The sequence below is a fragment of the Triticum urartu genome, chromosome 2 (assembly GCF_003073215.2).
Source record: "Triticum urartu cultivar G1812 chromosome 2, Tu2.1, whole genome shotgun sequence".
Taxonomy (NCBI): Eukaryota; Viridiplantae; Streptophyta; class Magnoliopsida; order Poales; family Poaceae; genus Triticum; species Triticum urartu.
The window spans coordinates 168,455,088-168,478,692 of record NC_053023.1 but is presented as its reverse complement, the minus strand read 5'-3'; the positions used below and the strand labels follow the sequence as shown (position 1 = coordinate 168,478,692).

The window sequence follows — 23,605 nt, the reverse complement described above, 5'->3', positions numbered from 1 at the left end:
TTCTGGGCAACTGAGTTGTTCTGAAGCATTTCCACTTTTTAAAAATCAGCTTGAGCTCAATCAAACAAATTACTACCACGGTGATACCAAGATCAGTTACAGAGAACCCTTTTTAATAATATACAAACTGGAAAGGTGGAAATTTTACCCCTGGCAAACTACGTACCTCAGCGATGTACTTTGAGTAACTGTCTTCTATTGGATATTTTTCACTCGCGTAGAAAAGCATATGCTCTGTGGAAGTAGAACCAGGCATAAGCATGTTACAGATTAAAAGATGCACAAACACCCACACGCTAGTACTGGAACATACATGTGGTGGAGCTTTTTAAATGCTAGAATATAAACCAACAAGATGAAAAACAATGCAATGAGATTTATACAGTAGATGGCGGTGCACTGGTACACGAAAAGTTACATCCTAGAGATAGAGCGATATGGAAAACAAGTTTAAAATATAGCAAGCACAATTTGTGGCATCTACCCTTAGGTTTACTCTGCAGGTCTACTTAGTACAGCTAGTTGCCACTCCTCACCACATAATCTTTGAGCTCCTGGGTCATTATTACTTATTAGTATTAGTAAGATGCTGCGTTCAACATTCTATCAGAAGATGTCAATTTCACATTCAGACGTTCAGTTGCAAGCGAATCAGGTTCTCTCATGGCCATGCAATATGTGTTTCGCTGTTCTTTTTTAAAGATGAAGAGATGATGCTAGAACTTTACTCTAGGATGTCAAGGGGAATATGCAGAACTCGAACATCTTGAAAACCTTGTTTTTTATGGTATGATGCTTGAAGTTTTGTGTTGTGTGTGTGTGTGATGGGGGGGTCACATATGGTTTGGTCTGACCACGCCAGTACATCTTACATTTTCGAGGACCTGAAGACCTCGGCTCTTGTAGTTTGATTTCATCACCAAAATCCCCTTTATCCAAAAGGGAAATATGCAAAACTCCAGGTAGAAAATTGAAGAAGCGAGTACCATGCTGATGTATGAACATCCAGAATTCTGTTTCTTTCTCCTTGATTATTTATGGTACACGGACTGTGAAAAGAACATGCACATCCAAATTGGTGCCGACTTGTATCTGTATTTACTTATTCGATGATTAATGTCATGCTAGTGGTTACTCTACTGAACAACCCAGAAGCACACACATCCCAATATATCAGGACATTCTATAGCAGTAATCCCAATTGAAAAAAGCCTTTCATAACAAACTAGCAAATTGCAGTGATAGGCCACACGAGTATAAAATCATAACAAGAGCAATAGCACGGCGACAGAGAGACCCTCTTTCAGGGGGCTGTTGTTGGTTGAACTGGCACGCTGGGCTCCACCGAGGGCGAAGTTGTTCGTTTGGCTTGCTTGCCAAAAGCGTTGCTGCACTGCCGAGAGGCTGGCAAGGCTGGGCTTGCACGACCACCCGCATTGTCTGCTTTGCGACCAATCGCAGAGACCATGACTCACCTTCTCACTGGTTACCCCTTCTCACTAACCCAGTTGCATGAGGTCCTATCTTGGATCGGATCCAATGCAGTGCCTCTGGTTATCGGTGAGGACTTCATTGACTGGTGGTAGCGGCCCACCGGGTTCACCCCGGCCTTGATGCGCAATGGCACCTCATCACCATGCTCACAGCTTGGTGGATGGAGGCATCACAATGTCGCATATCACCAGTTCGCTAAGCACAATCAAATCTGAGGCGCAGTTGTGGGCGAGGGCAGGGGCGGTGGGTCTTACTGCGAGTATCCAGGGACTGCTACTACTACCGAGCTGTGTTGCCTTGTGCTTTGGGGCTTCTAATGAACTCTTTTTCTATCTATCAATGCATCGAGACTCAAGTTTCTGCGTTTTCACAAGAAGACAAGGTACGGCAACTGAGAAATCGAGGTTGTTAGGTCGCAGCTGCAGTAAGATTTTCATCACTAGCGTGTGTAAGATGATCCCTGAACGACTAACTACAGCAAAAGCAGCAGTATCAAGCATGCCCCTGGCCCTGGGTGGGTGTAACGCAACAAGCCAGGGCAGAGCGCTCACCAAGGAAGTGCGCGAGCCCCTCCATCCCGTCGGGATCACAGAAGTACCCCACCGAGACATTCATCGACGCCGCAGCCTGCAAACAAATCGCGAATTTCAGAATCTGGACGAAACCAAGAAGCTGCCACGAAACCCCGGCCCGTCCCGATTGAAGAGCGAGTGGGCGACTGGAGCTGACCTTGTCGGTGTCGGGGTCGCTGATGAGGAGGCACTCGAGGGCGTTCGGGAGCACCACGCGGCGGTACCCGCGCCTGTCGTTGCGGGGCTTGGTGACTTCCACCTCAGCCTTCGCGGTGGCCAGCGCAGCGGCGCCGTCGGCCGGCTCGGCGGGGGCGTCCACCTCTCGCAGCCTCGAATCCATCGCGTCGCCGCCCAGTCGTCGTCGGCGCTAGGGGAGGGCAAGTCTTGGGGCGAGGCTCGCTGCTCGGGTTGGTTTTAGGGGCCGTTTGGATCGCTGCTCTCAACGCCCAAGCCAAAATATCGGCGTTGACTGGGACGTGGGTGTGTTTGGATTTACTTCCGATTCTTTTGGCACGCCCAGCTCGCCCGCACTCCCTTCATCATCCTTCATCTGGGAGTGTTTGGTTGCGGTTTGCTATAATTTCTGTATTATGTACATTTCTCAACTCAGTCTGATTAAGTAAAAATAGGTTCTAATACATCATCTGTAAGTTGTTTGGTTGCTTGTATTAGTGTCTATGCATTAAGTAATACGCAAGTGCACTTTGTTTAGTTGTCTGCATTGGCTCAAGTGGCACATGAACACGGTGTTTGGTTGCATACGGCGTACATGTTGTGCTTAACTTGTACCCTAGTTGACGAGCTTACCCACACCTAAAACACCTGGGTGGCAGACACCTCCTGCCCACAGAAATCGAATACCTGCTTCGCAACGGTGTTCAAGTGCACCTCCCTGAAACCATTGTCAGTCCTAACTCCATTAGAGATGAGCTCACACATCTTATTCAGGACGAACGTGGACATGAACGGCTGTCACTTCATGTTGTTCGACCTACCATCTTTTTTGCCTTTGCTGCTGCTACCTTGAGTACAGCGCCAGCAGCAGCAGCAGGAGTTAGCTCAACTAGCACTACTGGCACATAGAGGGAATCAGACGCGAACACCTCTAAATCAGATGCCATCTTGGACATACGCTGCAAGTCCTTCGACAAACGATGGAGCAAACTGGCTGTCGGACAGGACAAAGGCCTGACTAAGATCTTGCGTCTGCGTGGTCATGTCCTACAATCGTAGCACGCATTGACAGTAAGCATAGCACACAACATATCGGACAACCCATGAAAGCAGAGCATACATGTACATGGTTCATCACTATCATAGCAAGCACATGCTTCATTGCTATCATACTAAGCATACCGGACAATCTATGAGCAGGAACATACATCTACAACAAACAGCATGCTACAAATGGACCACCAATAGCTACAAATCACAGATCTAAGCACGATTCAACACAAGCACAAGGTTCAACTTCAAACTCTACTACTAATCTAGCCTACCACATGCTTGAACATCTATCCCTACCACAAATTGCAACTGCAGCATAGCAATCAACCATATCAGCTCACAGATCAGATTACTAATCAACCATGCATCTAGATCAAACCCTAGTTGCAGCTCAGATCTAGATAGAAGGAACAGAGGGAAAGGGAGATTGAACTCACAGAGGCCATGGCTGCAGCTCGAGGGCGAGGGGGCGGTCGTGGAAGATCAATGTCGGCCGGTGAAGGAGCGCCGACGTCGTGGACCGCGGGCCGATGAAGATGCGCCGCTTACCTGCTCGTCGGTGCCGATGCGCGTCGGTAGGAAAGCTCGAATGGAGGGAGAATAGTGGCGGGAGTTGGGGCGGTGAGGGAGGGGCTAAATAGGGGTGGACTCGGCGGGAGGTGAGCCAAAATCCTCCTGCTGATTTTTCGGCGACGCGGGCGAGCTCACGCCATCTCCCTGCTCGCACGAGGGGAGAAGCGCGTCGCGCCCCCTGCCTCGCCCGAGCCAGGCTCGCGAGCTACTGCCGATTCGGACGTTTCCCCTGGGCCTGGCCTGGACGTGCTTTAAGTTCCATGCGATGCAGGCCGCACAGTGAACGCAGACAACCAAACGGGCTCAATCTTTCCCGCACGGGCCAGGCTGGGTCTTATGCAGGCAACCAAACACGCCCCTGATTCCATGCCAAATTGTTGACGAAACCAGGGTACAAACCAAACAGCCCTGATCTTGAAGGCGCAAATCAGCCCTTTCCGCTAAAACAATATAAGGGCATCTTCAGTGGATGCAAATTTGCATCTCCACCTACAGAAGATGTAAAATCGGCGGCCGCACGCCAACTGCCCAACTACCTTCATTCGGTTTCCGTCCACCCGATCCTGCCTGCCCAACTCCCCCGCTTGTCGATTTCGTCGAAAATCAACATCGCCGCCCGCCCGCCCACCTGTCCCCCGCTGCCCGCCTCGCTGGAGTAGAGATGGTTGCCCCCCAGTCGCCGCTTCAAATCGAAGCTTCATTGGAAGTCTGGCTGTCATAGTGGCTTCCACGGCGTGGTCGTGGATGGGCAGGGCTTGTTCCGAGCCTCGCCCAATCGCTGGAGGTATGGGAGGCATGCCACACCGCCCGCCCGATGGCAGCCCACCTCCGTCGTTCTTCCAGCCGCGTGAAGTCGGTCGCCCGCAACACCAAGCTCCCACCATCTTCTCTGCAGGGTTGTGTCCGTCTCCTCTGTCGAGCTGCCGCTGGCGGCCGCACAAGCCGCTGCTGAACGGCTTCCCAAACCGCAGTCAGCCAATTTCTTCCAACCCGCACGCAAGGTGTTTGACGAAATTCCCCCAAGGTAAAAATCGAGCAAACTTGAATGTTTTTTCATTGGGGTTGAAGATGGAGTTTGATGGTGATTTCCGCATTGTAGATGAGCTCGTGTGACTCCTCTTTCATGGACGATTCCTCGTCGGATGAGGAATTTTATTTGATCAAAGAAGGGGACATTGTTATGCTAGTGGTGATGCACAAGAGGAAGAAGCCGAAGCACGGCGGTTCCATGTATGGCCGTGAGTTCATCCAGAGAGAACGGTTTGACGTGCACAAGAGGTTGATGCACAACTATTTTGGTTCACCTCCCGTTTTTTCAGAGAGGTACTTCCGACGCTGGTTCAGAATGTCTAAAGATTTGTTCATCCACATTTGCAATTCTGTGAAGCAGCATGACCGATCCTTTGAGCAGAGGAGGAATTGTGTCGGGTTGCTTGGACATAGCGCCGAGCAGAAGGTCACTGCCGCTTTGCGCATGATGGCCTATGGTGTTCCGACAGACTACATTGATGACAACTTGGCGATGGCAGAGAGCACTTTTATCTTCTATGTCAAACATTTTGCAAAGAGTATGGTAGAAGTGTTTGGTCCAGAGTAGTTGAGAGCAATCAATGCTCAGGACAGTCATAGGCTTTTGGAGATGAACAAAGCTTGTGGGTTTTCAGCTATGCTAGGGTCCATCGATTGCATGCATTGAAAATTAAAAAATTTCCCAAAAGCATGACATGGATAGTTTAAGGGACGCGGGAAGGATGCCACTATCAATCTTGAGGCCGTTGTTGATCAAGAAACATGGTTTTGGCATTCATATTTTGGGATGTCTAGATCTTGCAATGACGTCAATGTGCTCGACCGGTCACCTCTTTTTGCCAAGTTAGCAAATGGAGAAGCACTATCGGTGACCTTCGAAGCAAATGGCCGCACATACAACTATGGGTATTATCTTGCGGATGGCATCTACCCGAGGTGGAGTACTTTTGTCAAGCCAATAGCAAGACCCCAAGGTAAGAAAGAACTCATCTTTCACAATGCACAAGGGATGGCTATGAAAGATGTTGAGAGGGCTTTTGGTATTTTGCAATGCCAATTTGCTATTGTGTGAGGACCATCTAGATTCTGGGATAAAAAAAACCTTTGGTATATCATGACTGCTCGTGTGATCATGCATAACATGATCATTGAGAATGAGCGTGAACAGGTGAAAGTGCAACTATCTATGGGTGGTTTTGGTAATTCCTAACAACATATAGCTCATTGAACTAATGCTCTTTCAAGATGATCATTTCAGAAAGTTCAATGATTGGCATGGCATCGACTAGGAATGTGGACCCCTCAAAATGATAAGGACACATATTGGCTCAAGCTCAAGACTCTACACTTTTAATTTTAGTGATCCAAGATCATATTGAGTCCATAGGAAAAGCCAATACTATTAAAAGGGGGTGAGGTGTTGCTTAATGACTTGCTTTCTCAAAATGCTTAGTGATATGCTCCAAAAGCCCTCAACCACTTTTTCATATCCACATATTGTTGGGGAACGCAGTATTTCAAAAAAAATTCCTACGATCACGCAAGATCTATCTAGGAGATGCATATCAATGAGAGGGGGGGAGTATGTCTACGTACCCTCATAGACTGAAAGCGGAAGCGTTATGAAACGCGGTTGATGTAGTCGAATGTCTTCGCGATCCAACCGATCAAGTACCGAATGCACGGCACCTCCGTGATCTACACACATTCAGCTCGGTGACGTCCCTCATACTCTTGATCCAGTTGAGGCCGAGGGAGAGTTTCGTCAGCACGACGGCGTGATGACGGTGATGATGAAGTTACGGATGCAGGGCTTCGCCTAAGCACTACAACGATATGACCAAGGTGGAATTCTATGGAGGGGGTACCGCACATGGCTAAACAATCAACTTGTGTGTCTATGGGGTGCCCCCTCCCCCGTATATAAAGGGGTGGAGGAGGGGGCCGGTCGGCCACCTTGGGCGCGCCCCCAAGGGGGGGGATCCTACTCCTACTAGGAGTAGGTTCCCCCTTTCCTAGTCCTAATAGGAGGGGAAGGAAGGGAGAGAGGGAAGGAAGGGAGAGAGCGGAGGAAAGAAAGGGGGCCGACCCTCCTCCCAATTCGGATTGGGCTTGGGAGGGCGCGCCCCTCTGTAAGTGCATCTAGTGCCACCCCTAGTTGGTTTTGGAGTATTGACGACAAACCTGGTTGAGGGACTAATGTGTTTGTGAGAATTGCAGGATAACACAGGTAGTAGTCCCTCATTGATTCGGTTTACCCACCGGAGATGACCCCTAAAAATGTGTGAAGACATTGAGGGTAATGGTGGTATGTGAAGATATTCACATTGAAGACTATGACATGAGAAGACATCGCATGAAGTCTTTGGAGCGCGAAGACATAGTTGTTTCGCAGTTTCATTTTCTTCTTTGTTGAGTCATAGGAACCATCGTACTGTTAAGTGGGGTCCAAGTGAACAAAGTCAGAGTGACTAAAGTGATGCTCAACCAAATCATATGTCTTCAAGCGAAGACAATGAGAGCAAATCTTATCCAGAGCTGGATGAGTCAGCTTTACTTGTAGCCCAAGTCAAGCTATCGCGTGTGTTTGAAATCTGACCATTGGAACACGTGTCAGTTCCTTAGTGACCCAGGGTCATTTCGGACAAATCGGGTCGGGTTGCCTAGTGGCTATAAATAGCCCACCCCCTACACCATAAATTGGTGGCTGCTCAGAGTTAGTGCACGGCTTTTGTCGTTTGAGAGCAACCCACCTCCGAAGCATTTGAGAGAGAGATCCTTGCGAGGACAAAGCCCAAACACCCAGAGCCCAAAGAGTGTCTGGCATCACTGAAGTCTTTCTGTCCGCGTGATCTGAAGACTTGTTACACTTGAGGACTGTGAATCCTCCAGCCGGTTAGGCGTCGCGTTCTAAGCATCCAAGAGTCCTTGTGGATTGCCGGTGAACGGAGTCTGTGAAGGTTTGGAAGTCTACCTTGAAGACTTACCAGAGTGATTGGGCGGGGACTAAGTGTCCTTAGCTCAAGGGGAACAAGGTGAAGACGCGGTCTTCTGGGTTGAATCTCAACCTCCCTAACCAGACGTACAGTTGTCACAGCAACTGGAACCGGTCCAACAAATCCTTTGTCTTCGCCAAGCAACTGGTTCTATCTCTTCCTTCTCTTTACTTACAGTTTGTCTTCATGAAGTCATTGTTGGGGAACGCAGTAATTTAAAATTTTCCTACGCACACGCAAGATCATGGTGATGCATAGCAACGAGAGGGGAGAGTATTGTCCACGTACCCTCGTAGACCGAAAGCGGAAGCGTTAGCACAACGCGGTTGATGTAGTCGTATGTCTTCACGATCCGACCGATCAAGTACCGAACGTACGACACCTCCGAGTTCAGCACACGTTCAGCCCGATGACGTCCCTCGAACTCCGATCCAGCCAAGTGCTCAGGGAGAGTTTCGTCAGCACGACAGCGTGGTGATGATGATGATGTTCTACCGACGCAGGGCTTCGCCTAAGCACTGCTACAGTATTATCGAGGTGGACTATGGTGGAGGGGGGCACCGCACACGGCTAAAAGATCAAACGATCAATTGTTGTGTCTATGGGGTGCCCCTACCCCCGTATATAAAGGAGCAAGGGGGGGTGCGGCCGGCCTAGAGAGGGGCGCGCCAGGAGGAGTCCTACTCCTACCGGGAGTAGGACTCCCCCCCTTTTCCTTGTTAGACTAGGAGAGAGAGGGGAAAGAGGTGGAGGAGAAGAAGGAAGGGGGGCCGCCACCCCCCTCTCCTTGTCCTATTCGGACTAGGGGGAGGGGGCGCGGCCCATGCCCTGGCCGTCTCTCCTCTCTTTCCACCAAGGCCCACTAAGGCCCATTAAGTCCCCGGGGGGTTCCGGTAACCCCCCGGTACTCCGGTAAAATCCCGATTTCACCCGGAACACTTCTGATATCCAAACATAACCTTCCAATATATCAATCTTCATGTCTCGACCATTTCGAGACTCCTCGTCATGTCCGTGATCACATCCGGGACTCCGAACAACCTTTGGTACATCAAAACATATAAACTCATAATATAACTGTCATCGAAACGTTAAGCATGCGGACCCTACGGGTTCGAGAACTATGTAGACATGACCGAGACATGTCTCCGGTCAATAACCAATAGCGGAACCTGGATGTTCATATTGGCTCCCATATATTCTACGAAGATCTTTTATCGGTCAGACCGCATAACAACATACGTTGTTCCCTTTGTCATCGGTACGTTACTTGCCCGAGATTCGATCGTCGGTATCTCAATACCTAGTTTCAATCTCGTTACCGGCAAGTCTCTTTACTCGTTCTGTAATACATCATACCGCAACTAACTCATTAGTTGCAATGCTTGCAAGGCTTAAGTGATGTGCATTACCGAGAGGGCCCAGAGATACCTCTCCGACAATCGGAGTGACAAATCCTAATCTCGAAATATGCCAACCCAACAAGTACCTTCGGAGACACCTGTAGAGCACCTTTATAATCACCCAGTTACGTTGTGACGTTTGGTAGCACACAGAGTGTTCCTCCGGTAAACGGGAGTTGCATAATCTCATAGTCATAGGAACATGTATAAGTCATGAAGAAAGCAATAGCAACATACTAAATGATCGGGTGCTAAGCTAACGGAAAGGGTCAAGTCAATCACATCATTCTCCTAATGGTGTGATCTCGTTAATCAAATGAAAACCCATGTCAATGGTTAGGAAACTTAACCATCTTTGATCAACGAGCTAGTCAAGTAGAGGTATACTAGTGACACTCTGTTTGTCTATGTAGAGGCTTCAGAACTCAAGAAAACAAGGGCAGCTGAAGCCGAAGCCCGAAAGCGCAAGACCAAGAACACCACTGACGATGCTCCACCGACCAAGAAGAGAAAGACAAAGAAGAAAGATCAGGCTGCTCCCACAGAGCCCCTTGTCATCAAGCCAATTTCAGTTGCTCGTCCTGCATCCGAACACCGAGAGCGTCAGTTAATAGTTCACAAGCCTGCTTCCACAGAGGCTCCTGAAGCTGAAGACATTCCAGCTGTCGACCCCACCGCAACTGAAGACATTGGTCCCCAAGAAAATGTAGAAGATGATGAAGTCCTTCTTCAGATCGAGCACAACATGGTATCATCGCCTGTTCTCACGAACAACGAGCTCATCAGCATTGGTCGTCCTCTGATGCCAATTGCTCAGGATGATTCATGGGCTGATCGCCCTCAAGACTCCCCCCTTCAAGAATCCCCAAGTACTCCCCCACCTCAAGCCACCACTCCGGTGCTTGAAGATGATGATTTTGTGGTCCAGCCGACTCCCTCTCCAAAGGCATCGCCCGCACTCTGCAGGCTTCGCAAAGGACCAAGGCCACAAGTCACTCTGTCGAGCGTTCTATATGGAGAAGAGCAACATAACTCAGTGGCACGACAAGTGTTCCATGACGCTACTCCAACTATGAATGTCTCTGAGTCCGAAGCAAAAGCTGTTGAAGACATTCCGGCTGCATCAGCCGATGAACAAGAAGAACCAAGAGAAGAACAAGAATGAGTTGCCACACCCCCTACCAACCAAGAAACTGTTCTCGAGGAGAACGAGTCTGTGCCAGACCCTCCAGCTACTCAAGTGGAGGTCGAAAATAATGAAGCGGCCACAAACAACAACACTGAAGCTAATGACGTGGTCATGACTGAAGCAAATGTGGCGCCTGAAGTTAATGTGGCGCTAGAAGTGAATGTGAATCTTGAAGCCAATATTGCACCTGAAGCCATTGTGCAGCTCGAAGCCAATGACACTGCCTCTGCTCCTGTACCACTTCCAAGACCTCACACCATTGAGCAAGCATTCTATCAAGGTCAACTTACCACCGTCCGCTGGCCCATTCTGGTTCCTCCGCCTGCTCCCGGTCCACGGTTTGACTATCATGTGGAGCGCTGGCCTCAGGTCTAGAAGCCAAAGCCAAGGCTGCCAAGGTTTCCAGGTACTGCAACTTCACCAGGATTGTTTAATGTGAATGGCTTCATAGCACACAACACCTTCTTTGATAGCGCCAAGAATCCATATTCCAAGCCAAGAATATCATCTGATAGGTTCTGGAGTTATCAGCAGCGCAGTTACTACTCCTGCATACTATACAATCAAGGGCGCATCTTTCCCCATATGCGTCTAGACTGCGAAGCTATTGCTGGCCTGCCCTACTTAGAAGAAGACCTTGATTGTTTCAGAGATGCTGGTCTGCTACAATTTGTGACTGATAAAGAGCACTGGAACGAAGAGCTTCTGCTACAATTCTATGCCACCCTCCACATTCGCGGCTATAACAAGGATCCAAAGCATGGATCCTTGAGTGGATGACAGGCGATGTACACCATGAAGCCAAAGCCCAAGACATCATTGAGCTTACTACCCTGCCCACTCCTGGTGAACACTATGAACCAGGTTGTCAGCTGCACCAAAATGCTTTGGAGAGCATCTTCCAGAAGCCAGAGCCAAACATGAGCCAAATGCTAAGCATGATGAAGCCACTGCCACAAGACGCTGAATATCCAAAGGAGTTCTTTGTTGAAGACCTAGAGTATCTGGCCCACACTATTTATCATATTATCAGGCGAACTCTCTGGCCTGTCAAAGGACATTCTCCTGCAACAAAGCTTGAAGGAGCAATGAAGACATTGGTTTTCTATATCTTCAATGGCATCAGTTTCAATGCTCAAGACTTCTTCATCAGGCAATTGGCTGCATCTAGCTCTGACATATTTGGTCTGAAGTTCTATGCTCCATGGGTAATGCGCCTCATCAAGCTTCACTCTGCTATCAACTATCAGCCTTCTGCGCGCAATCATCTCATATTCTTGCCAGAGGTTGATCTGTCTGTCGAATCCATATACCCAGAGCCTGCCAAGGAGCCAATTTATCTTCACAACACTGATTGCTACCTCTTGAGCACTGCGTTGGTTTTTCCCCGAAGAGGAAGGGATGATGCAGTAGAGTAGCGTAAGTATTTCCCTTAGTTTTTGAGAACCAAGGTATCAATCCAGTAGGAGGCTACGCGCGAGTCCCTCGTACCTGCACAAAACAAATAAATCCTCGCAACCAACGCGATAAGGGGTTGTCAATCCCTACACAGCCACTTACGAGAGTGAGATTTGATAGATATGATAAGATAATATTTTTGGTATTTTTATGATAAAGATGCAAAGTAAAATAAAAGCAAAGTAAATAGCAAAGTATTGGAAGATTAATATGATGAAGATAGACCCGGGGGCCATAGGTTTCACCAGTGGCTTCTCTCAAGAGCATAAGTATTCTATGGTGGGTGAATGAATTACTGTTGAGCAATTGACAGAATTGAGCATAGTTATGAGAATATATAGGCATGATCATGTATATAGGCATCACGTCCGAGACAAGTAGACCGACTCGTGCCTGCATCTACTACTATTACTCCACTCATCGACCGCTATCCAGCATGCATCTAGAGTATTAAGTTAATGAAAACAGAGTAACACCTTAAGCAAGATGACATGATGTAGAGGGATAAACTCATGCAATATGATGAAAACCCCATCTTGTTATCCTCGATGGCAACAATAGAATACGTGCCTTGCTGCCCCTGCTGTCACTAGGAAAGGACACCACAAGATTGAACCCAAAGCTAAGCACTTCTCCCATTGCAAGAAAGATCAATCTAGTAGGCCAAACCAAACTGATAATTTGAAGAGACTTGCAAAGATAACCAATCATACATAAAAGAATCCAGAGAAGATTCAAATATTGTTCATAGATAGACTTGATCGTAAACCCACAATTCATCGGTCTCAACAAACACACCGCAAAAAGAAGATTACATCGAATAGATCTCCACAAGAGAGGGGGAGAACATTGTATTGAGATCCAAAAAGAGAGAAGAAGCCATCTAGCTAATAACTATGGACCCATAGGTCTGAGGTGAACTACTCACACTTCATCGGAGGGGCTATGGTGATGATGTAGAAGCCCTCCGTGATTGATGCCCCCTCCGGCGGAGCTCCGAAACAGGCCCCAAGATGGGATCTCGTGGATACAGAAAGTTGCGGCGGTGGAATTAGGGTTTTGGCTCCGTATCTGATCGTTTGGGGGTACGTAGGTATATATAGGAGGAAGGAGTACGTCGGTGGAACAACAGGGGGGCCCACGAGGGTGGAGGGCGCGCCTGGGGGTAGGCACCCCTACCTCGCGGCCTCCTCTTTTGTGTCTTGACGTAGGGTCCAAGTCTCCTGGGTCTTGTTCATTGAGAAAATCACGTTCCCGAAGGTTTCATTCCGTTTGGACTCCGTTTGATATTCCTTTTCTTCGAAACCCTAAAATAGGCAAAAAAACAACAATTCCGGGCTGGGCTTCCGGTTAATAGGTTAGTCCCAAAAATAATATAGAAGTGGATAATAAAGCCCAATAATGTCCAAAACAGTAGATAATATAGCATGGAGCAATCAAAAATTATAGATACGTTGGAGACGTATCAAACATCCCCAAGCTTAATTCTTGCTCGTCCTCGAGTAGGTAAATGATAAAAACAGAATTTTTGATGCGGAGTGCTACTTGGCATAATTTTAATGTAATTCTTCTTAGTTGTGGTATGAATATTCAGATCCAAAAGATTCAAGATAAAAGTTCATATTGACATAAAAATAATAATACTTCAGGCATACTAACAAAGCAATCATGTCTTCTCAAAATAACATGGCCAAAGAAAGTTATCCCTACAAAATCGTATAGTCTGGCTATGCTCTATCTTCACCACACAAAGTATTTAAATCATGCACAACCCCGATGACAAGACAAGAAATTGTTTCATACTTTTGACATTCTCAAAACTTTTTCAATCTTTACGTAGTACATGAGAGCGAGCCATGGATATAGCACCATAGGTGGAATAGAATGGTGGTTGTGGAGAAGACAAAAAGGGAGAAGATAGTCTCACATCAACTAGGCATATCAACGGGCTATGGAGATGCCCAGCAATAGATATCAATGTGAGTGAGTAGGGATTGCCATGCAACGGATGCACTACAGCTATAAGTATATGAAAACTCAACAAAAGAACTAAGTGGGTGTGCATCCAACTCGCTTGCTCACGAAGACCTAGGGCAATTTGAGGAAGCCCATCATTGGAATATACAAGCCAAGTTCTATAATGAAAAATTCCCACTAGTATATGAAAGTGACGAAATGAGAGACTCTCTAGTATGAATATCATGGTGCTACTTTGAAGCACAAGTGTGGTAAAAGGATAGTAGCATTGCCCCTTCTCTCTTTTTCTCTATTTTTTTATTTGGGCATTTTCTCTTTTTTATGGCCTCTTATCTCCCTTTTTTTTCGTCCAGAGTCTCGTCCCGACTTGTGGGGGAATCATAGTCTCCACCATCCTTTCCTCACTTGGGACAATGCTCTAATAATGATGATCATCACACTTTTATTTTCTTACAACTCAACGATTACAACTCGATACTTAGAACAAAATATGACTCTATATGAATGCCTCCCGCGTGTACCGGGATATGCAATGACTCATGAGTGGCATGTATGAAAGAATTATGAATGGTGGCTTTGCCACAAATACGATGTCAACTACATGATCATGCTAAGCAATATGACAATGCTGGAGTGTGTCATAATAAACGGAACGGTGGAAAGTTGCATGGCAATATATCTCGGAATGGCTATGGAAATGCCATAATAGGTAGGTATGGTGGCTGTTTTGAGGAAGGTATATGGTGGGTGTATGATACCGGCGAAAGGTGCGCGATATTAGAGAGGCTAGCAATGGTGGAAGGGCGAGAGTGCGTATAATCCATGGACTCAACATTAGTCATAAAGAACTCATATACTTATTGCAAAAATCTACAAGTTATCAAAGCAAAGTATTACGCGCATGCTCCTAGGGGGATAGATTGGTAGGAAAAGACCATCACTCGTCCCCGACCGCCACTCATAAGGAAGACAATCAAAAAATAAATCATGATCCGACTTCATCACATAACGGTTCACCATACGTGCATGCTACGGGAATCACAAACTTTAACACAAGTATTTCTCAAATTCACAACTACTCAACTAGCACAACTTTAATATCACCATCTTCATATCTCAAAACAATTATCAAGCATCAAACTTCTCATAGTATTCAACACACTCATAAGAAAGTTTTATTATTATTCTTGAATACCAAACATATTAGGATTATTTAAGAAAATTACCATGCTATTTAAGACTCTCAAAATAATCTAAGTGAAGCATGAGAGATCAATAGTTTCTATAAAACAAATCCACCACCGTGCTCTAAAAGATATAAGTGAAGTACTAGAGCAAAACTATATAACTCAATTGATATAAGCGAAGCACATAGAGTATTCTAACAAATTCCAAATCATGTATGGCTCTCTAAAAATGTGTGTACAGCAAGGATGATTGTGGTAAACTAACAAATAAAGACTCAAATAATACAGGACGCTCCAAGCAAAACACATATCATGTGGTGAATAAAAATATAGCTCAAAGTAAAGTTACCGATAGAAGTAGACGAAAAGAGGGTATGCCTTCCGGGGCATCCCCAAGCTTTGGCTTTTAGGTGTCCTTAGATTATCTTGGGGGTGCCATGGGCATCCCCAAGCTTAGGCTCTTGCCACTCCTTGTTCCGTAATCCATCAAATCTTTACCCAAAACTTAAAAACTTCACAACACAAAACTTAAAGTAGAAAATCTCGTGAGCTCCGTTAGCGAAAGAAAACAAAAGACCACTTCAAGGTACTGTAATGAACTCATTATTTATTTGTATTGGTGTTAAACCTACTGTATTCCAAATTCTCTATGGTTTATAAACTATTTTACTAGCCATAGATTCATCAAAATATCAAACAACACACAAAAAACAGAATCTGTCAAAAACAGAACAGTCTGTAGTCATCTGTAGCTAGCACAAGATCTGGAACCCCAAAAATTCTAAAATAAATTTATGTACATGAGGAATTTATCTATTAATTATCCTCAAAAAGAATTAAATAAATATCAATTTCCAAATAAAAGTGGCAGCAATTCTCGTGAGTGCTAAAGTTTCTGTTTTTTACAGCAAGATACCAAGAGTTTCCCCAAGTCTTCCCAACGGTTCTACTTGGCACAAACACTAATTAAACACAAAAAAACAACCTAAACAGAGGCTAAATAAATTATTTATTACTAAACAGGAGCAAAAAGCAAGGAATAAAAATAAAATTGGGTTGCCTCCCAACAAGCGCTATCGTTTAACGCCCCTAGTTAGGCATAAGAAGCAAGGATAGATCTAGGTATTGCCATCTTTGGTAGGCAATCCATAAGTGGCTCTCATAATAGATTCATAAGGTAATTTAATTTTCTTTGTAGGAAAGTGTTCCATGCCTTTACTTAACGGAAATTGGAATCTAATATTTCCTTCCTTCATATCAATAATTGCACCAATCGTTCTAAGGAAAGGTCTACCAAGAATAATAGGACATGAAGAATTGCAATCTATGTCAAGAACAATAAAATCTACGGGTACATAATTCCTATTTGAAACAATAAGAACATCATTAATTCTTCCCATAGGTTTCTTAATAGTGGAATCCGCAAGGTGCAAGTTTAGAGAGCAATCATCAAAATCATGGAAACCTAACAAATCACACAAAGTCTTTGGAATCGTGGAAACACTAGCACCCAAATCACATAAAGCATAAAACTCATGATCTTTAATCTTAATTTTAATAGTTGGTTCCCACTCATCATAAAGTTTTCTAGGGATAGAAACTTCCAATTCAAGTTTTTCTTCATAAGATTGCATCAAGGCATCAACGATATGTTTAGTAAACGCTTTATTTTGACTATAAGCGTGAGGAGAATTTAGCACGGATTGCAACAAGGAAATACAATCAATCAAAGAGCAATTTTCATAATTAAATTCCTTGAAATCCAAAATAGTGGGTTTAGCAACATCTAGGGTCTTAATTTCTTCGATCCCACTTTCATCAATTTTAGCATCAATATCTAAAAACTCTGAATTCTTGGAATGCCTTCTAGGTAAAGGTGGATCATATTCAGTCCCATCATTATTAAGATTCATATTGCAAAACAAAGATTTAATACGGGACACATCAATAACTTTTAGATCTTCATCTTTATTTCCATAGCAACTATAAGAACACGCTCTTATAAAGGCATCTTTCTTAGCACGCATCCTAGCGGTTCTTTCTTTGCACTCATCAATGGAAATTCTCATGGATTTGAGAGACTCATTGATATCATGCTTAGGTGGAATAGATATAAGTTTCAAAGAATCAACATCAAGAGAAATTCTATCAACGTTCCTAGCCAACTCATCAATGTTAAGCAATTTTTCTTCAATCAAAGCATTGAAATTATTTTGCGAAGTAATAAATTCTTTAATATTAGATTCAAAATCAGAGGGCATCTTATTATAATTTCCATAAGAATTGTTGTAGGAATTACCATAATTATTAGAGGGATTACTAGGATAAGGCCTAGGATTAAAATTTCCTCTATACGCGTTGTTACCAAAATTGTTCCTACCAACAAAATTCACATCCATAGATTCATTATTATTATCAATCAAAGTAGACAAGGGCATATCATTAGGATCAGAGGAAACACTTTTACTAGCAAATAATTTCATAAGTTCATCCATCTTTCCACTCAAAACATTATTTTCTTCTATCACATGCACCTTTTTATTAGTAGATCTTTCAGCATGCCATTGAGAATAATTAACCATAATATTATCTAGGTGTTTAGTAGCTTCTCCTAAAGTGATTTCCATAAAATTGCCTCCCACAGCCGAATCTAAAAGATTTCTAGAAGCAAAATTCAATCCGGCATAAATTTTTTGTATAATCATCCACAAGTTCAAACCATGAGTAGGGCAATTACGTATCATTAATTTCATCCTCTCCCAAGCTTGTGCAACATGTTCATGATCAAGTTGCTTAAAATTCATAATATCGTTTCTAAGGGAGATGATCTTAGCGGGAGGAAAATACTTAGAGATAAAAGCATCTTTGCACTTATTCGATGAGTCAATACTATTTTTAGGCAAAGACGAGAACCAAGCTTTAGCACGATCTCTAAGCGAAAAAGGAAATAGCTTCAATTTAACAATACCATTGTCCACACCTTTCTTCTTTTGCATATCACACAAATCAACGAAGCTATTTAGATGGGTAGCGGTATCTTCAGTAGGAAGGCCAGAAAATGGATCTTTCATGACAAGATTCAGCAAGGCAACATTAATTTCACAAGATTCAGCATCGGTAGGAGGAGCAATCGGAGTGCTAATAAAATCATTGTTGTTGGTATTGGTAAATTCACACAATTTAGTGTTATCTTGAGCCATCGTGATAAGCAAGCAATCCAACACACAAGCAAACAAAAAGCAAGCGGGCAAAAAGAGGCAAATAGAGAAAGAGAGGGAGGATAGAGAGAGAGGGCGAATAAAACGACAAGGGTGAAGTGGGGGAGAGGAAAATGAGAGGCAAAAGGCAAATAATGTAATGTGGGAGATAGGGATTGTGATGGGTACTTGGTATATTGACTTTTGTGTAGACTCCCCAGCAACGGCGCCAGAAATCCTTCTTGCTACCTCTTGAGCACTGCGTTGGTTTTTCCCCGAAGAGGAAGGGATGATGCAGCAGAGTAGCGTAAGTATTTCCCTCAGTTTTTGAGAACCAAGGTATCAATCTAGTAGGAGGCTACGTGCGAGTCCCTCGTACCTGCACAAAATAAATAAATCCTCACAACCAACGCGATAAGGGGTTGTCAGTCCCTACACGGCCACTTACGAGAGTGAGATCTGATAGATATGATAAGATAATATATTTGGTATTTTATGATAAAGATGCAAAGTAAAATAAAAGCAAAGTAAATAACAAAGTATTGGAAGATTAATATGATGAAGATAGACCCGGGGGCCATAGGTTTCACTAGTGGCTTCTCTCAAGAGCATAAGTATTCTATGGTGGGTGAACGAATTACTGTTGAGCAATTGACATAATTGAGCATAGTTATGAGAATATCTAGGCATGATCATGTATATAGGCATCACGTCCGAGACAAGTAGGCCGACTCCTGCCTGCATCTACTACTATTACTCCACTCATCGACCGCTATCCAGCATGCATCTAGAGTATTAAGTTAATGAAAACAGAGTAACGCCTTAAGCAAGATGACATGATGTAGAGGGATAAACTCATGAAATATGATGAAAACCCCATCTTGTTATCCTCGATGGCAATAATACAATACGTGCCTTGCTGCCCCTGCTGTCACTGGGAAAGGACACCGCAAGATTGAACCCAAAGCTAAGCACTTCTCCCATTGCAAGAAAGATCAATCTAGTAGGCCAAACCAAACTGATAATTCAAAGAGACTTGCAAAGATAACCAATCATACATAAAAGAATTCAGAGAAGATTCAAATATTGTTCATAGATAGACTTGATCATAAACCCACAATTCATCGGTCTCAACAAACACACCGCAAAAAGAAGATTACATCGAATAGATCTCCACAAGAGAGGGGGAGAACATTGTATTGAGATCCAAAAAGAGACAAGAAGCCATCTAGCTAATAACTATGGACCCGTAGGTCTAAGGTGAACTACTCACACTTCATCGGAGGGGCTATGGTGATGATGTAGAAGCCCTCCGTGATCGATGCCCCCTCCGACGGAGCTCCGGAACAGGCCCCAAGATGGGATCTCATGGATACAGAAAGTTGCGGCGGTGGAATTAGGGTTTTGGCTCCGTATCTAATCGTTTGAGGGTACATAGGTATATATAGGAGGAAGGAGTACGTCGGTGGAACAACAGGGGGCCCATGAGGGTGGAGGGCGCACCTGGGGGGGGGGGGGTAAGCGCGCCCCTACCTCGTGGCCTCCTTTTTTGTGTCTTGACGTAGGGTCCAAGTCTCCTGGGTCTTGTTCGTTGAGAAAATCACGTTCCCGAAGGTTTCATTCCGTTTGGACTCCGTTTGATATTCCTTTTCTTCGAAACCCTAAAATAAGCAAAAAACAGCAATTCTGGGCTGGGCCTCCGGTTAATAGGTTAGTCCCAAAAATAATATAAAAGTGGATAATAAAGCCCAATAATGTCCAAAACAGTAGATAATATAGCATGGAGCAATCAAAAATTATAGATACGTTGGAGACGTATCATTGATCGTCAAAGTTTCACTCAACGCATTTAAGGAGTTCTCGCTGCAACTCGTGTTTATCCTTTGGCTGGAAATACACGTGCCCCTCGTGCCCATACTGAAGCCACTGAAAGCACGATTGCCCAAAGGCCTCGGAAGCGATCTCGTGTTCTTAATGACCGAGAGCTTCTCGTCGCCCTACATCAAAAACAGGATAAGCATCATGACTGGCTCAAGCGTCAGATGCATAGTCTCTTGGTGGATGTCAATCGCATTCGCAACCTTGCCACCAAGAATGCATTTGTCGCTCATGAAACCTGTCGGCGGTCGTGGAAGAGTCTGACATTGCTGAGCTCTGAAGATGATCTTCAACAGGATGGCTTCACTGAGAGATTCAAGTTTGATTCCACTCCTCCCAGGAATGCTCACCTGCGTTGGACTCCCTCACTTGAAGATTCTGACTATTCCTCCTCAGCTCCAACTGTTAATGCCAAAGTCATTGATGACCAAGATGATGCTACTTCAACACCTCCAATTTCAGCGCGTATCGACACTGCACCAAGTTCTTCTGCACCACCAAACCTCAATGGTGAACATGCTGCTTCGCCTACTCCTCATGGGAACGAGTAGAGGCTCTATGTCTTCAAACCTTTTTGGTCCTTACTGACAAAAGGGGGAGAAGCATATGAGTTGCTAGTCTTCAAGCGGGTCCATATGGGTGGTTTCTATACTTTTGCCAAGTGCTTACAACTCTCGCTTTTGATACATTTGGTTCTTTTGAGTTGTAACACTTAAACTTGATGGTCGTCTGCTACCTTTTCTGTGAAACTATGTGATGCGATGATAAATTCCACATGTGCGACGATAAATTCCACACGAAGTCATTTTGCAGGCGTCCATTTTTCATTATGCATGTCATTATCTTCGTTATATCTTTTCATGCATGATGAATTGTCTTCATAAGTTGAAGAGGATCTCCACAAGTACAACATGCCATGTGCATTTGCATTCGAAAGCAAAATACTTATATGCACATCTTCACGGGGAGCCTTTTGCTACTTATGAATACAATACCTCAATCCTTTACATTCACATACTTTTATCCCCGTTGAAAACTTCAACCAGTTTGTCATCAATCACTAAAAAGGGGGAGATTGTAAGTGCATCTAGTGCCACCCCTAGTTGGTTTTGGAGTATTGACGACAAACCTGGTTGAGGGACTAATGTGTTTGTGAGAATTGCAGGATAACACAGGTAGTAGTCCCTCATTGATTCGGTTTACCTACCGGAGATGACCCCTAAAAATGTGTGAAGACATTGAAGATAATGGTGGTATGTGAAGATATTCACATTGAAGACTATGACACGAGAAGACATCGCATGAAGTCTTTGGAGCGCGAAGACATAGTTGTTTCGCAGTTTCATTTTCTTCTTTGTTGAGTCATAGGAACCACCGTACTATTAAGTGGGGTCCAAGTGAACAAAGTCAGAGTGACTAAAGTGATGCTCAACCAAATCATATGTCTTCAAGCGAAGACAATGAGAGCAAATCTTATCCAGAGCCGGATGAGTCAACTCAATAAACACCATCGTAGACACCTGTAGAGCATCTTTATAGTCACCCAGTTACGTTGTGACGTTTGATAGCACACTAAGTGTTCCTCCGGTATTCGGGAGTTGCATAATCTCGTAGTCATAGGAACATGTATAAGTTATGAAGAAAGCAGTAGCAATAAACAAAATGATCATAGTGCTAAGCTAATGGATGGGTCAAGTCAATCACATCATTCTCTAATGATGTGATCCCGTTCATCAAATGACAACTCATGTCTATGGTTAGGAAACTTAACCATCTTTGATTAACGAGCTAGTCAAGTAGAGGCATACTAGTGACACTCTGTTTGTCTATGTATTCACACATATACTAAGTTTCCGGTTAATACAATTCTAGCATGAATAATAAACATTTATCATGATATAAGGAAATATAAATAACAACTTTATTATTGCCTCTAGGGCATATTTCCTTCAGTCTCCCACTTGCACTAGAGTCAATAATCTAGATTACATTGTAATGATTCTAACACCCATGGAGTCTTGGTGTTGATCATGTTTTGTTCGTGAGAGAGGTTTAGTCAACGGGTCTGCAACATTCAGATCCGTATGTATCTTGCAAATCTCAATGTCTCCCTCCTTGACTTGATCGCGGATGAATTGAAGCATCTCTTGATGTGCTTGGTTCTCTTGTGAAATCTGGATTACTTTGCCAAGGCAATTGCACCGGTATTTTCACAAAAGATTTTCATTGGATCCGATGCACTAGGTATGACACCTAGATTGGTTATGAACCCCTTCATCCAGACTCCTTCATTTGCTACTTCCGAAGCATCTATGTACTCCGCTTCGCATGTAGATCCCGCCATAATGCTCTGTTTGGAACTGCACCAACTGACAGCTCCACCATTCAATAAAAATACGTATCCGGTTTGTGACTTCGAGTCATCAGGATCAGTGTCAAAGCTTGCATCGACGTAACTGTTTACGACGAGCTCTTTTTCACCTCCATAAACGAGAAACATATCCTTAGTCCTTTTCAGGTATTTCAGGATGTTCTTGACCGCTGTCCAGTGATCCACTCCTGGATTACTTTGGTACCTCCCTGCTAAACTAATACCAAGGCACACACCAGGTCTGCTACACAGCATTGCATACATGATAGAACCTATGGCTGAAGCATAGGGAATGACTTCCATTTTCTCTCTATCTTCTGCAGTGGTCAGACATTGAGTCTAACTCAACTTCACACCTTGTAACATAGGCAAGAACCCTTTCTTTGCTTGATCCATTTTGAACTTCTTCAAAACTTTATCAAGGTATGTGCTTTTGAAAGTCCAATTAAGCGTCTTGGTCTATCTCTATAGATCTTGATGCCCAATATATAAGCAGCTTCATCGAGGTCTTTCATTGAAAAATTCTCATTCAAGTATCCTTTTATGCTATTCAGAAATTCAGTATCATTTCTGATTAACAATATGTCATCCACATATAATATCAGAAATGCTACGGAGCTCCCACTCACTTTCTTGTAAATACATGCTTCTCCAAAAGTCTATATAAAACCATATGCTTTGATCACACTATCAAAGCGTATATTCCAACTCCGAGATGCTTGCACCAATCCATAAATGGATCGCTGGAGCTTACACACTTTGTTAGCACCTATTGGATCGACAAAACCTTCTGGTTGCATCATATACAACTCTTCTTTGAGATATCCATTAAGGAATGCAGTTTTGACATCCATTTACCAAATTTCATAATCATAAAATGCGGCAATTGCTAACATGATTCGGACGGACTTAAGCATCGCTACGGGTGAGAAGCTCTCATCGTAGTCAACTCCTTGAACTTGTCGAAACCCTTTCGCAACAAGTCGTGCTTTGTAATCAGTAACATTACCGTCAGCGTTAGTCTTCTTCTTGAAGATCCATTTATTCTCTATGG

At 44.2% G+C, this 23,605-nt stretch overlaps 1 protein-coding gene across 1 annotated transcript in view; it reads right to left on the bottom strand.

Annotated features, from left to right (window-relative positions):
* Nucleotides 1-2,538, bottom strand: part of LOC125536561 (insulin-degrading enzyme-like 1, peroxisomal) — a 32,339-nt gene extending 29,801 nt beyond the window's left edge. The window contains exons 1-3 of the mRNA XM_048699796.1: nucleotides 2,224-2,538; nucleotides 2,046-2,121; nucleotides 167-234 (exon numbers count right to left, since the gene is read on the bottom strand). Of these exons, the coding sequence (XP_048555753.1) occupies nucleotides 167-234; nucleotides 2,046-2,121; nucleotides 2,224-2,406 (327 nt within the window). The 5' untranslated portion in view covers nucleotides 2,407-2,538. The remainder of the gene's footprint in view (nucleotides 1-166; nucleotides 235-2,045; nucleotides 2,122-2,223) is intronic.
* Nucleotides 2,539-23,605: the final 21,067 nt, after the last annotated feature.